Source organism: Varroa jacobsoni, unplaced genomic scaffold (genome assembly GCF_002532875.2).
Source record: "Varroa jacobsoni isolate VJ856 unplaced genomic scaffold, vjacob_1.0 scaffold_473, whole genome shotgun sequence".
Lineage (NCBI taxonomy): Eukaryota > Metazoa > Arthropoda > Arachnida > Mesostigmata > Varroidae > Varroa > Varroa jacobsoni.
Genome location: NW_019213375.1, coordinates 71,175 through 84,626, shown reverse-complemented (window position 1 = coordinate 84,626; position 13,452 = coordinate 71,175). Strand labels below are relative to the sequence as shown.

At 39.9% G+C, this 13,452-nt stretch overlaps 1 protein-coding gene across 4 annotated transcripts in view; it reads left to right on the top strand.

Moving 5' to 3' along the window:
• Positions 1-168: 168 nt before the first annotated feature.
• Positions 169-13,452, top strand: part of LOC111260757 (signal transducer and activator of transcription 5B) — a 38,830-nt gene continuing 25,546 nt past the window's right edge. The window contains exons 1-6 of one of the 4 annotated variants that reach the window (XM_022833744.2): positions 169-370; positions 1,115-1,293; positions 6,990-7,205; positions 7,609-8,092; positions 8,323-9,611; positions 10,436-10,695. In XM_022833744.2, the coding sequence (XP_022689479.1) occupies positions 7,050-7,205; positions 7,609-8,092; positions 8,323-9,611; positions 10,436-10,695 (2,189 nt within the window). In that variant the 5' untranslated portion in view covers positions 169-370; positions 1,115-1,293; positions 6,990-7,049. Of the gene's footprint in view, positions 371-405; positions 854-1,114; positions 1,294-6,989; positions 7,206-7,608; positions 8,093-8,322; positions 9,612-10,435; positions 10,696-12,102; positions 13,447-13,452 lie in introns of those variants that run through there. The other 3 variants (XM_022833746.2, XM_022833745.2, XM_022833743.2) reach the window with 3 other exon arrangements.

Here is a 13,452-nt window from a genome sequence, read left to right as displayed (position 1 = left end):
ACTGTTAGAATATGTGCTGCAAGCTTGTCTCGTAACCGTCTCCAAACAACCCCGTTCCCCCACCCCTGCCCCAGCCCGCCGTTTCGTCGAATGACCCTCTCTCAATAAGCAAGGACGCCCCTCACTCACATTAACTCTCGCCCCGTGGCCTTTTATTCGGGCTGCGCTGACATTCAGTTCCAGGAATCGCAGCCTTGTGCGAGAGTTGTTCGGTGGTGCTCGTTTGTGGTGTGTGTGCTGCCATGTCTCCGTGGTGAGAGAAGGAGGCTACCGCTGTTTCATCGTCGCTGAGCTCTCGACTGTCTGAGGCGATTCGTGGAAGCGGGCGCGTCACTCGCAGCTTGGAGTGCCTGCTAACAGCAGCATGGAGGTACGTACGATTAGGATTACGGACAAAGTTTTGTTGAGTGAATGAACTAGAGTTAAGCCACCTGGTGATAGTAAAGTCAACAGCCGGGCTGCCCGCCATTTGGGTACCCATGACTCTACTTGGAAGATCCAACTGGATATCCACCCAGAAATATCCTGCGCGGGACTATCTATTCATGTACAGTTGCCGCGAGGCCTGTCTAGGCGCGTGCAATATCTACGATTATGTGTCGTTTCCTTTTGTTACCATCACAGTGACCCATTCCGTCATACCTATAGGCACAGTGAAATGTTTGAAACATTCGGTTTTTCATCTTGTCTTTAACAGCGCAATGGCTCTATGTCATTATGTAGTACCCTTTATCGGTACGCTTGGCAACTTTCACCATTCTAGTACCGAATATAAAAGCTGTTGCCAGTTACTGGATGTGCGACCAGAAACGTTTACCACTACTTTTCCGGCCAGGGCCCAACTACATCACTGGTAGCATTCGCTAAGTGGTTGTTCTTCGAACGGGAGCTTAGTTTAACTATAAATATAATCTAAGTCTTTTTATGCTAGATTATGCTACGAATGCTTTAATTTTATCAAAACATACGTTTTATGGGTGTGAATCTTTTCAGAATCTTAGTATAAATCTAAGTACGATCTTTTCTACAAACTATTGGAAATGGAAAAATATAAAGCGCTCATATTTGTCTCTAAGGTGTCTCTTAAATAGGAAATGCGGCCTCTGTTTTGCAGGTTGATGATGAAACACCTCCCTTTCTGTAACCTATGCAAACTTCTTGCTGTGATGTTCTATTTTCGATGCAAAGGATATCCTATATGGCCGTATTGGATCGTTTCTTCGTGTTTACTTTGAAAAGGCTTTATTTCATAAGCTGGCTTTGGGTGCCTTAATAAATTCGACTGGATAGATTGTATGCAATCATCAAGGACTACCATTTTCTGCCTTAAATTGCGATTGTTTAGACATTGTTTCTTACTTTGAATATAATCGTGTAATAGAGGTCCACTCATTTAAGGTAGGGTAGCAGCCAGGATAAACTATATTGAAATCCCAATGCAAACCTTAAATTGTGCACGAAAGTTCCCTTAATGCTCATTCTTCATTTAGTGAATTGGTCCTAAAGAACCTTAGGATTGCGGATACTTACGTATAAAACGACACTGCAACTACGCATACTACGTATCTGCGGGGTGACGGCTTGAAACTAATGGCTGCTTAAAATGTACCATTAACGACGAAGTCTTTTGTAGCGAATAAGTACTACATTTATTGAACCCATCCTAATGCCTAGATACACATCCTATACAACCTAAGTAACGATAATTTTTATTAGTGCTTAGAATGTCATAAGCTCATGACGTGTTGTCTATGAAAAATTGTAGGTTAGGTTTTTTACGAAACTTAGCATTAGAATTTGTTTGCCTGACTGCGGACATCATTCAGGCCAAAATGTGTGGCTGCGCACTAGCCGCGACATGACTCGATTGATTTTATTACAAAAAGATTAATCTAACCGAGGTCGTTACTTCGCTGTTACTGTAGGCTATCTCTACAGACATAGACATCTATGATCACAGAGGGTATATTTAGTAAGAACAAAGGAGATAAAGCAATCACCGAGACCAGATATCATTTGAAGCTTAGCTAAGATAGAACAGCCATGCATAGAACATGATCAGCATTTATCATGTTCTACCACATTTCATACTTTGAATTTCCAAGCCTCTAAATATATTTCCATATGGTCTGCGCATTGCTCCATATTATTGGCACTGTCCTTTGTACTTAAACAAACGAAAGTGCCAACACTGGATAAATTTTCCTTAGTATAAATATTACTATTGACTACTATCGACTATTGACGCAGAATATCTCGCAGCGGTTTCTCCCCCAATAGTACAGAGATGATCTGTCATATTTTTTTTTTCTTAGTTTAGAACAGCTAATAGATTGAATAGATGTAGGTTGTGGAGTTCTTCGTGTATTTTAAAGAAAATAGACCTGCATATCTTCGAATATTTTAGGGCACTACCGTTTAGAAGGGACATACTAATAATAATTTTTATTTAAACGCAATTTTGAAAAATGAGGGCTTACTATGAGCATACCGGCTGATTGCAAAGCATCTATAAAAAGTTGCCATTTCGATGCCCTCTCAACTGCGAGTCGGTTTTCCCACGACTTTCTCTAGAACGTCAGATCCTCTTTGTTTGATGTGTTATAGTATAGTTCATCAGGAATAGAGGGAAGTGGCAGAAACCCAGACGATGGTTGATATAAAAAGACGGAATACTTATTGGCAAAGAACGGACATTTTTCAATCGGGACAAGATTTCTCGACACAAGCACCCGCCAAAGGCGTGCTGTCCGTGGTGAAATCTGAATGAAAAAATCCTTTCAATTTCTGTAAATTTCACCCACGCTTCCCTCAGCTAAAGCTCGCTGATTTTAAAGAAAAAAGTTGACTTTTGTTTAACTTGGGAGATTTCATACGGAGACGGCTACATTTCACTAAATTGTGCCTTAATGATGGATTTGTACCAGAATCGCACACGGGTCATGTAGACTTAATTTCGCACTAACACAAAAATACGTGCGAACTCATTTCTCTTTTTTGCATTAGCCATTCAACAAAATTGGAAGGCGTCCATTTCTTTCATGAACCTAAAGTGAAATTATGATTCTGTGAGATTGTGTTGAACTGAACGTTACAAATGCGCGGAGCTTTAAAGCAAGGGCAACCCGATATTTTATACTTGGCTATACTTTGTTTTGCGTCACATACGAAATATTCCACGAGATTTATTGCCTGCCGTTATTCAACCCCGATCGTACAGTTAGAAATAATAGATAGATTAACTAACCTGAAAAGTTTTCAAGCTGTGCCTGACAATCAGCCTCTACTTTTTGTATATTGAACCATCAAGGATCTGAACCCCGAAGTATTACTACGAGGGTCATTCAGGAGAGGTTGACGGTACAACTCGGCCCCTTTCAGTTCCTCGTTGAAACCGCAAACAACAGGCTTGCATCGTGGGTGTTAGCCCTACGCGATGGTCTTCATCAGTTTCTAGCTACCTGGTCTTTGCGTCAGTCGGCGAAGCCTATGTTCTTTTGTGATGGTTACGGCTACTGCCATTACCTCTGTTTGGTCTCATGGGTACGACCGTCGCCACTGGCATGTAAATGCTGTTTAGCGCGTGAGAGCCGGTATTCTTCGCACACGGTTTCGGTTGCCCACACTACCGTACCAAGTCAGATAAGAAACCAATCATACAAAAAACTATTTTTGCCCTTAAAGCAAATCGAACTCACGCACAACAATACTAATACAGTGTAGAACTTGGCAAGTAGTCTTGTTTCTGAAACTTGCTGGAAACATCTTAACTTTGTAAACTAAATTTCTCTAATTGTACGGAATTCACTAACGGAAGTACAATTTGGTATTCTGATTTAAAGAGCTTCGTTGACATGAAGATTTCTCGACACTTCAAATCCGGTTATCTCAATTAGCGGTTAATCTCCTAAAAAGCTAAATTTATTGTTATTGAAAAACCATAGTTTGAGTACTCCTATGAACATAGTGGTTCAAAATTCAGTCAGTTACGATGACTATTGTACCATCAGACAAATAATGAATTATAATTTTATTTATACCGAAAGTAGCTGTTGAAATCATGATAACATAGCTCGATGCTGCCATCTAAACAAAATTCAGTGTACACTAGAGTTGTCAACGGCGTTTCTGCGACTATTTCAAGAGATGATTATAGCCATTATTAGAATCAGCTCAGTGAAAAAAAAAACATTGCACACCTAGGAGTTTGAATATAAAAACACATTTCCTTCAACTGATTCGAAAGCAACAAACAACTGTGACAATGCATTGTCAAGGGCCATATACACTCAACATACATCGGACCGTTCCTTCGTTGGCAACCGTGTGACCTAACAGGCCATCAGTCCACCGTTATATAGTCACCTGCATATTTGTACAGGTTGTCCCACAGGTTAGATTCTAGCAAGCGTTTGTATATTTTAGTTAAGAATGAACTGATCAGATTTAGTTGTTGACTTAATTTTATTAGTCGATGCACCCATAAAACCAGAACGACTGGAACCCATTTAGTCGTCGTCTAATGAAACTATTCTCTGGGGCGTAAGAAACATTGACCATGTCACTAACAAAGATACTAGCATTAAAGCTGCAATTAAAACCAATAATCGATCAAAGTTTAAGTGGTCGATTAAGGGCATGAACAGGAAAGTGTGAGCAAATGATAATAAAATACAAGCGATGAATTGGTTGCTCAGCTTTATGTATGGTGACTTCCAATCGCAGTAAGGTAGGCCAAAAGTAGAGACATGGATTCCTATCACAGAGAGAAGGAGATAAATAGTTTCGAAGCTTTCTGCAAACGCATTTTACCTGTCGATAATTCCAACCCTCGGTGTATTAGTATGCACGCATACATATTTCTATAACTATTATTGTATCAAATAATGTATAAATCAATGTTGTGTTTAGATATAATATGATTACGTTCATAATCTCTATAACACTATGTACGTCTACCCATCTTTACTTGATAACAACGTGTCTGATTTAAATTAAGAAAAATGATTGGAGTAGCATTGCAGCGAAAGAAAATACATACAAAGAAGATAGCGGACAAATAAGCATAATATTTGCTAAAATTTCGTTCGAGTTGCCTAACAATGCGTACCCCAAATCATATTTCTTCTGTATATATACCAGTGCGTCCTGTCTAGTGGTAGGACCCTAAATCTGTTACTTTATTACAATTTACACGATTTGAAATTAACTTGAGTAGACTAGTTTTTTTTCACTCAGAAAAGGAGACGTTTTAAAAGGTTTAAAATAAAATAAAACTATGATTCGTTTAAGTTGAAATTGAAAATATTTTTTTAAAGAAGGGGGTTTTCACCAGAACAACCGACAAACCTAGCTTCCGTAGTCCGATTACGAGATAAAGCTTAATTTGCTGCGTTTTGTGTTTTCTTCGGATACTTGTTACAATATGTTACAATACAACAATGCTACAATACGACAAACCTGTCTACTAAAAAGGTTACCCTTTTAGTCCAAATTTTCTGTTTTGGCTAACTCCGTTTACAAATATTTAAGTTCGCCAATAAAACCAGGACAAAACAGTTCACTTACTTTTGGGTTGTGTGAATGACATATTTCGAACGGCCAGTCATGCCTAGAGGTAGTAAAAACTTTGTACATGATTGTAAAGGCTATCGGTTGGTTTCACCATAGCTATATACTTCTACTAAAAAAAATAATCCATGTTTTTCGGTGCTGCCCATATTCTGAAGCTGATGTCGGACCGTGTTTATGTTGATCGAGATACCTGTAATTGTAAACCGTTTTTTTGCTTTTTATTTAGTAACAATGGCCGTCTCAAACTAAAATGTGATTTAGCTGTTCCAATGTGAGTACCTTGATCCGTAACAGTTCTGGTCTACAGACATCTGCAAACAGAATCATAATAGTTTAGATATAATAGTTAAACTTGCACTTCGGGTAGATGGGATTTCGAATCGATGAAATCTCCCTTATTTGCTATTGCTGTGATGGTCATGACTAGCTTACAAGACAAAAAGTGGTAATATTAAAACCATTTGAGAAACAGAAGTCGCGGGGTTACTGTAGCAAACCAAGGTTTCACAACAACGAATCTTCATTACATTCAGTACATGTATATCTAACAATAAGGTCGTGAAAAAAAAAGTCGTACATGAATTTTTTCCTTTCCTTGGCGTGTTTGTCTGGTTGGTGTTAGATGTTGTGCACTAATTATATGTAGCCTTTCTTTTGCTGAGATTAACTTGATAACATCTTGCTACTAGAATATTTAGGAATAACCTCATGCTGGTCATGTTGGTTTTCAAAAGAAGCTACCGACCGCATGTGGCAACCAGCATTTGTCAGAACATTTTTGAAAAGGTACATACAAATCTATAGCCAACACTGCACACTCATAGGCAGCGTCTTTACTCTACCATGCAATTGGCTATTTAGACACAACTTCTATTTATTCGCAAGCGTGCTCCCAAAAAAAAATATTATATTTATCAAGATGAGTCGATGCTAAAGAGCGAAGCTGTCCGAAAAGCACTCCCATATGCCGTAATGTTTAAACAATAGACGCGGCAGCTTCATGAGCCAATATACATCAAATGATAAGAACACCCCTACCGTTAAATAATCGCGACCAGCGCTTGAATTATATTGATCAACACTAGTCATAGCAAAGGACTTAGTTATCGTAAACGCAGCATTGACAAACGATGACTATAGTAGGATAAATAATACGCATGACAAAAATCATAGTAAGTTTGTTCTCCCTGCGTTAATTTCGAACGCCCAGTAGCCACCCAACTCTTATGAGATCTGAACTAACACTATTTCTGTAACTCTAAGTAGACCGGTATTAAAACGTTTTGTCATCCATTCATGAATCGGCATATGTTTATTTTAGTAAGGCTGTTTCTCTTTTTAAGTTTTAATGGTAGCATGATAAGCAGTTGTTTACGATATTCTTGTACGTGTTGGACACATGTTTTTTACTTCAGGGGGGAAGCGTGTCTACTTGGGAGCGCATACAACGCTTACCAGAGCGTTTACATCAGCAAATGCAACAGGTGTATGGCGTGCACATGCCTATAGAGGTACGTCGAGCACTCAGTGATTGGATCGACAAACACGACTGGCAGACGCTTAATCCCGACAACCCGGATGTGAACCAATATGTACCTGTCTTAGTACGACAGTTCATGCATGAACTAGAGGTAAAGAAATTAGGCAACAGGTGATTAAGTACTTAAACAGTTTATAGAACATATTCGATGACGCATTTAGTTACTGGAGTAGCAGCCTAATGGATACTCAATGCATACCATTCAAAAAAACCACAAAGCTTAATTGAAACATCATAGACAGAAAGGCGTAGGACTTATGAAGTTGCCTAAATTGACTACCTACAGATAATTTCATTGGAAAGAGCTAAGGGAAACGTTTATTTATGCTACGGGTGGAAAGAAGCAATATGTATTTTATATCAGGGAATCCGGCCAGTCCAAGCATTGGTTTAATCATAGTCAGATGGCTGGTACCTGTAAAAATGATTTGTTTTTCACTTTAATTATGTGCCTGAGTATTCACAACAGGTTTTGCGACTTACCCATCTTTCAGGAGAAGGCGAATGGAGCGAACGATTTCGTGATGCGGATCAAATTAACAGAGGCTTTAAATCAGTTTAAACAGGATTACAGTAATGATCCATCCTGTCTCATTCGTGTCCTACGCAATTGCGTCATATGTGAGCAAAAGATTATAGCTCAGTATGAGGCATCCTCCGGGCAGCAAGGATTAAGCCTTTTGGGTAGTGTATCAGATCCAACACTTACGATTCTCCAAGAAATGGGTGACTGTCGGCGTAATGCACAGGTTATGGAAGATCAGATAAAACAAATGCAACAGAAGGAAGAGGCGTTCGTTATCCAATATCAGGATATGCAGAAGCGTAATGCACATCTGCAGCAACTACAAGCAAATGGTCAGTCTGCTGAGATTATACAGCGTACTCAACAGGAGGGAGCCCAATTTGAGGCTCTTATCAAAGAGAGTGCAAGAGAACTGCACCAAGCTCGACTGAGCTTTGAAAAACGAATCACAGGTAAACAAAAAAAAAGAGGTTGTGTTAAGACTCAATGGTGAAAGAGGAATAAGTAGCCTAGGAAAAAAAGAACTAGAACATAGTACTAAAAGTTCCTAACAGGTTTCACGTATTTTGGGTCCTTGGTCAAGCGAATATATATGATACAGTGTAATTCTTTGCTAATCGTAAGGTTTGAGAGGTTTACCGAAAGGAAGACGACTACTTACTCACCGCACATTTAATTGCAGAAAGTGTGCAGCAACTGGCGCAACTCCAACACCGTATTGTCGATACTCAGCTTGCCAACTGGAACCGAGCGCAGCAGCTTGCTGGAAACGGTCAAGCGTTTGAAGATAATCTAGATCAAATTCAGGAGTGGTGTGAAGAACTAGCAGAACTGATTTGGCGGCACTTGCAACTAGTGCGCAGGCTTGACTTTTTGATCAATAAAATGCCGACCACCTCCGGGGCGACCCTGAAAGAGAATTTCTCCCAGTTGGAGAACCGAATCAAGGTTCTGCTATCGGTGCTTGTGTGCGGGACTTTCGTGATTGAGAAGCAGCCTCCGCAAGTGATGAAGACCAATACACGCTTCTCTGCTACGGTTCGTCTGCTTGTGGGTGGAAAACTTAATGTGCACATGTCACCACCCCAGGTGAAGGTATCTATTATTAGTGAAGCACAGGCCGTGGTTCTTGCGCGTAACGATGGGTATCCATCAAACGAAGTCTCTGGAGAGATTTTGAATAATATCGGAGCCATGGAGTATCATCAAGCTACAAAGCAGCTATCCGTCTCATTTCGTAATATGTCACTTAAAAAAATTAAACGTGCAGAAAAAAAGGGTACGGAAAGTGTCATGGACGAAAAATTCTGCCTGCTGTTCCAGTCAATTGTCAAGGTAGGAGACATGACGTTCTCCGTACAGGCTCGATCTTTACCGGTCGTTGTAATTGTTCATGGGAACCAGGAGCCACACGCTTGGGCAACGGTCACTTGGGATAACGCTTTTTCAGAACAACAGAGACAACCATTTGTAGTACCTGAGCGTGTACCGTGGAGTCAAATGGCACAGGTTTTATCAACAAAATTCCAATCTGCGACTGGTCGCGGTCTTTCGGAGAGCAATTTACATTTTCTCGCAACCAAGGCGTTCCGTAACTCAACCTTAGGCCATGATTTCCGTGAGCATAAGCTAAGCTGGGCTCTATTTTGTAAGGAACCACTTCCAGACCGCGGGTTCACATTCTGGGAGTGGTTCTATGCGATAATGAAAGTCACGAAAGAACATTTGCGCCTTCTTTGGAATGATGGAGTCGTGTGGGGTTTTGTAAGTCGACGCGAAACGGAAGATATGTTACTTAAAAAACTTAACGGCACATTTCTACTGCGCTTTTCGGATTCTGAGCTCGGAGGTGTCTCTATTGCCTGGGTCGCCGAGAATGAAAGCGGCGGTAAAGAAATTCTTATGGTGCAACCCTTCACATCCAGGGACTTCCAGATCCGCAGTCTTGCAGACAGGATATCGGACCTTCATGTAAGTGACAAATACTGTAGAAATTTTGAACATCGATTTCTTCTATAACATAAATACGAATATAATATCCTTGTTACATTTATAAAAGCAAATCGTACTGTAAAAGCTGGTTAGCATATTTCTTCTATATCAGCTGCTGGCTCACATTGCATAATTAAATATCTATATGTAAGTTAGTAGTAGTACATTACATGGTGCCTAAGGTGTCGAATAATTTTACATTGTAGTTCGTATTGTGGTAGGATAATATCAATTGTTATAAAGCGCAATCGCTTACTCCAAAGAGAATTCGAAACCCTTGACGATGACGTCACACTTAAGACTATGTTATGATGACTCACAGAAGGCTTGCGTGTGCGTGGCTAGATGGCTCCATGAAAATAGATGAAAGACACCGGCGCAAGTGCTGGCGAAAGTGCCCGTAGTATTTTACACTGATTTTTTTTTAACTGATATTAAATTCAATCCTCAATGGTTGTGGAACCCTTAAATTCAGAATAAAGTTTTAAATCTTTGCTTTGTATTATCCATACGGTGCAGCAATTGGCCGCATGTTTAAATATCTGGAACACCTAGACATCTGCGATAGTCCACCGTTTTTAGATGGATAACACATAAAAAAAAAAGAGTAAGTTTTTTTTTTCTGCAACAGTGCTGTTACCGTGGAAATTGCGTCGAAGTTAAAATTTGCCAACTAACCGTAATAAGAAAATTCGTTTATAACCAGGGTGTGTAAAAGAATAAGTTTAATCCTCTTCTTTGTATGAATAATAAGCAGGTGCGGGTCTTAACAAACATCCATGATTTAATCTTACCCTATATAGAACATCTTGTACCTCTATCCTGACACGGTAAAGGACACAGCGTTCGCTAGGTACTACACGCCTGCAGTGGGAACGCAGCCTGGTCAAAATAGTAACGGATATATTAGGCCAATGCTGATTACCCAGATCCCTGGGATTCCACAGCAGTCGACTTTAGATTCAAACCCAGCCACCCCAGTACCTTTCTATCAGCACTCTGAGTCGACAATGTACCCCGCAGGATCGCACGACACGACGTTTGGGGATCCGAATTCGATGCAGTAAGTACAGCCACCTTAATTTCGACCTTCTTATTTTCGCGAAAATGTTCTACTATTTTTCACACTGTGACCTACTCCAATACTCAACGAATCAGTTAGTCAAGGATGTATTTCTAGGAATGACGATATTTGTCGCACAACTACACAGCACGCTTTAAACTTAATTTATTTATGTGAAGTTAAACACAAAGGCGTTTAATAACGTCTGGCTTGGACAAATTAAAACGGAACAGCTCGAAGGGAGCACGCAAGCCAATACGAATGGCGTTGTAACTAGCCAAACTTTAAAACTCTTAATTAAGTGCTGTATGCTTTTTTCGCTGAATAAAATGTATAACACTGTAAGTGTTAGTAAAGGCACAGTAAGTGACATAAATATTTTCGTAAAGTTTTGTCGATTGATACTGATCAAGTTGCTGCATGATAGAACATTGGATTGAAGCGCCTCGCTCGAATCAAGCGTCATCTATAACTTATTTGCCTGCCTATAGACAGGTTTACCTCAACATGTAATATTCGATCAGGTATGGGCCTCCTATGATTAATTGGAGCGAATGAAGTGTTTGCTAGCTGGTGTATGTATATGTAACATATATTAATAGCACGCCGTAGTTATAGGCATGGGCTTCCAGCTCACACAATAATAACATCATGTATGGCTGCAATACACCACATTCGATCAGCCTTTATTCCAATTCGTCTAAGCGTGTTTTGTGCTATAATTTTTTATGTTTTTAAATGCTTTTTGTGTAGTCCTTAGTTTGCGCTGGCTTATATCTGCTACACATATCCAAGAAAGGGAGAGAGAGACGGCTCGTCTTATTTTCCTTACTTAGATGTTCTCATACTTAGACAAGTATGTATGTGACAATGACTTTGAGTTGTTCAGGTATCCTTGCTTATCATCGAAACATTTAGTAGTGCTTTTTGAGAAACTGTGTATGAGGTAAGGATCTTGTACTCAATAAGTGGAATAGTCAAAGACCACTTGTTTAGGGGATGATGACGAAATTCGCGTTGAACCTTTTTTCCCTATTCAGCCTCTCATCATTAGCAAGTTGTCAAAAAAAATAATAGAGATTGTGTAAATATTCTCTAATTTCTTGCATTTTATGTTAGCATAATCAACAACAGTGCGCATTTCCACCTATACTGGATATGAGATGGATACTTATTAACGCCACTTAATTTATCCTTGGTTCGAAGAAAATAGAGAAATATGGTCCGAAACAGTAAAGCTAGTCAACGGACTCGGGAAGTGCTGATAAGCCGCACTATATTGTATGTATGGCTGAAGAAGCTGAGTGTCAGAGGCATGTCTGCAGGTTTTGCTGCAGATGGTATGATTGGTGTGTTTGCTAATTCGGGACCCTCTCGTCTTTTCGTCTCTCCCTCTCTTTCGAGCAGGCTTTTCGCACTTTCCGCTGCACAAAACTCGGCCCAACCCCTGAAGCGACTCCGCGATGAGGATTTCTGCACGATGCAGCAAGTGTCCAACTGACGGCCCGCTCAAACGCAGGGTCAGCATCTCCAAGATAATCGTAATCAACAAGCAACTACAGGAACAACCCAAGCACAGCAGCACCAACAACGGCTTCACCACTTGCAAAATAATTCAAGCACCACCGCCTGCAGCAACGGTACTAACAACATGGAATCGCAACAGAAGGCGGATCGTGATATCAACACCATTCAGGAACAGACAAAGCATCAGCAGGTGTCGACCATGTCCTGAAGTCCTTCCGGATAAGCCATTTATTAAATTATAATCGGCTATAATGAGGGATAGCAAGTCATTAGTGAGCATCTGCAATTATTTGGACGATTCATAAATGTTTCATCCTGTTTAACATCGTCTCGTCGTCTTCAACTATCAAGGCCTGATATACATATAGTAAAGGACCAGCACGCAGTTAAATTTCAAGGGAAGGACTAAGAAGATGACCTCACGGGAGCAGTATTATGGATATATACGTCCGATTTATATAGAAATGCCACTGTACCAGCTTTGTCAGATGCTATGCCGGCATAATTAAGGAAGCTGCAGAAGAATTTTAAAACACTAAGGCGTTGAATACAATAAAAGGTGCAATCGCCGTGCAATCCTAATGACATCAACGAAAAAAAGATTAACACTTGGTTACAATACTTGGCTTGGAAACATCTTCGGAAGTAGTATTTATCAGCAAGTGTAGTCAGTATTGCGCTCATACTGATTCTTATAAAAGAGTGAGATTAGAATTCCGATTGCCCATTTGATTCAAAGTAGCAAGCGTGCGAACCGTAGACTCCCTTAATTGCATTAGGCATCATCGCAAGCAATTTCTCACCATCAATGACATCTTTGATATATGTCATATCATTTTTTCTATGTTTTGTATATGACAATTTTGTATTATCATCATGATTTAGTTTATATGCAGACATGCAGCGCGTTATCCAAGTAGCTGTATAGTACTGCGTTTACGCGCCGTTTTTTGATTTAATATATTTAAGCATGGTAGATAACTGGATTGAGAGGGCACATGCTGACGCAAACGCTAATGTAAAAAGCACATCGGCACATGTTGTTTTAAACACATAGCCTAATCCACCAGTCAGTTGCGAAATCGAAGACCTAAAATAATTATATTTATAACCCGTTTGAAACCTATGGTCTAACAAATGGTATCAACTATTGTACATGTTAACATTAAGCTATGGTTTACACAACAGGCGTGCACGTATTATATACATATTATACGTTCACGTTTATTG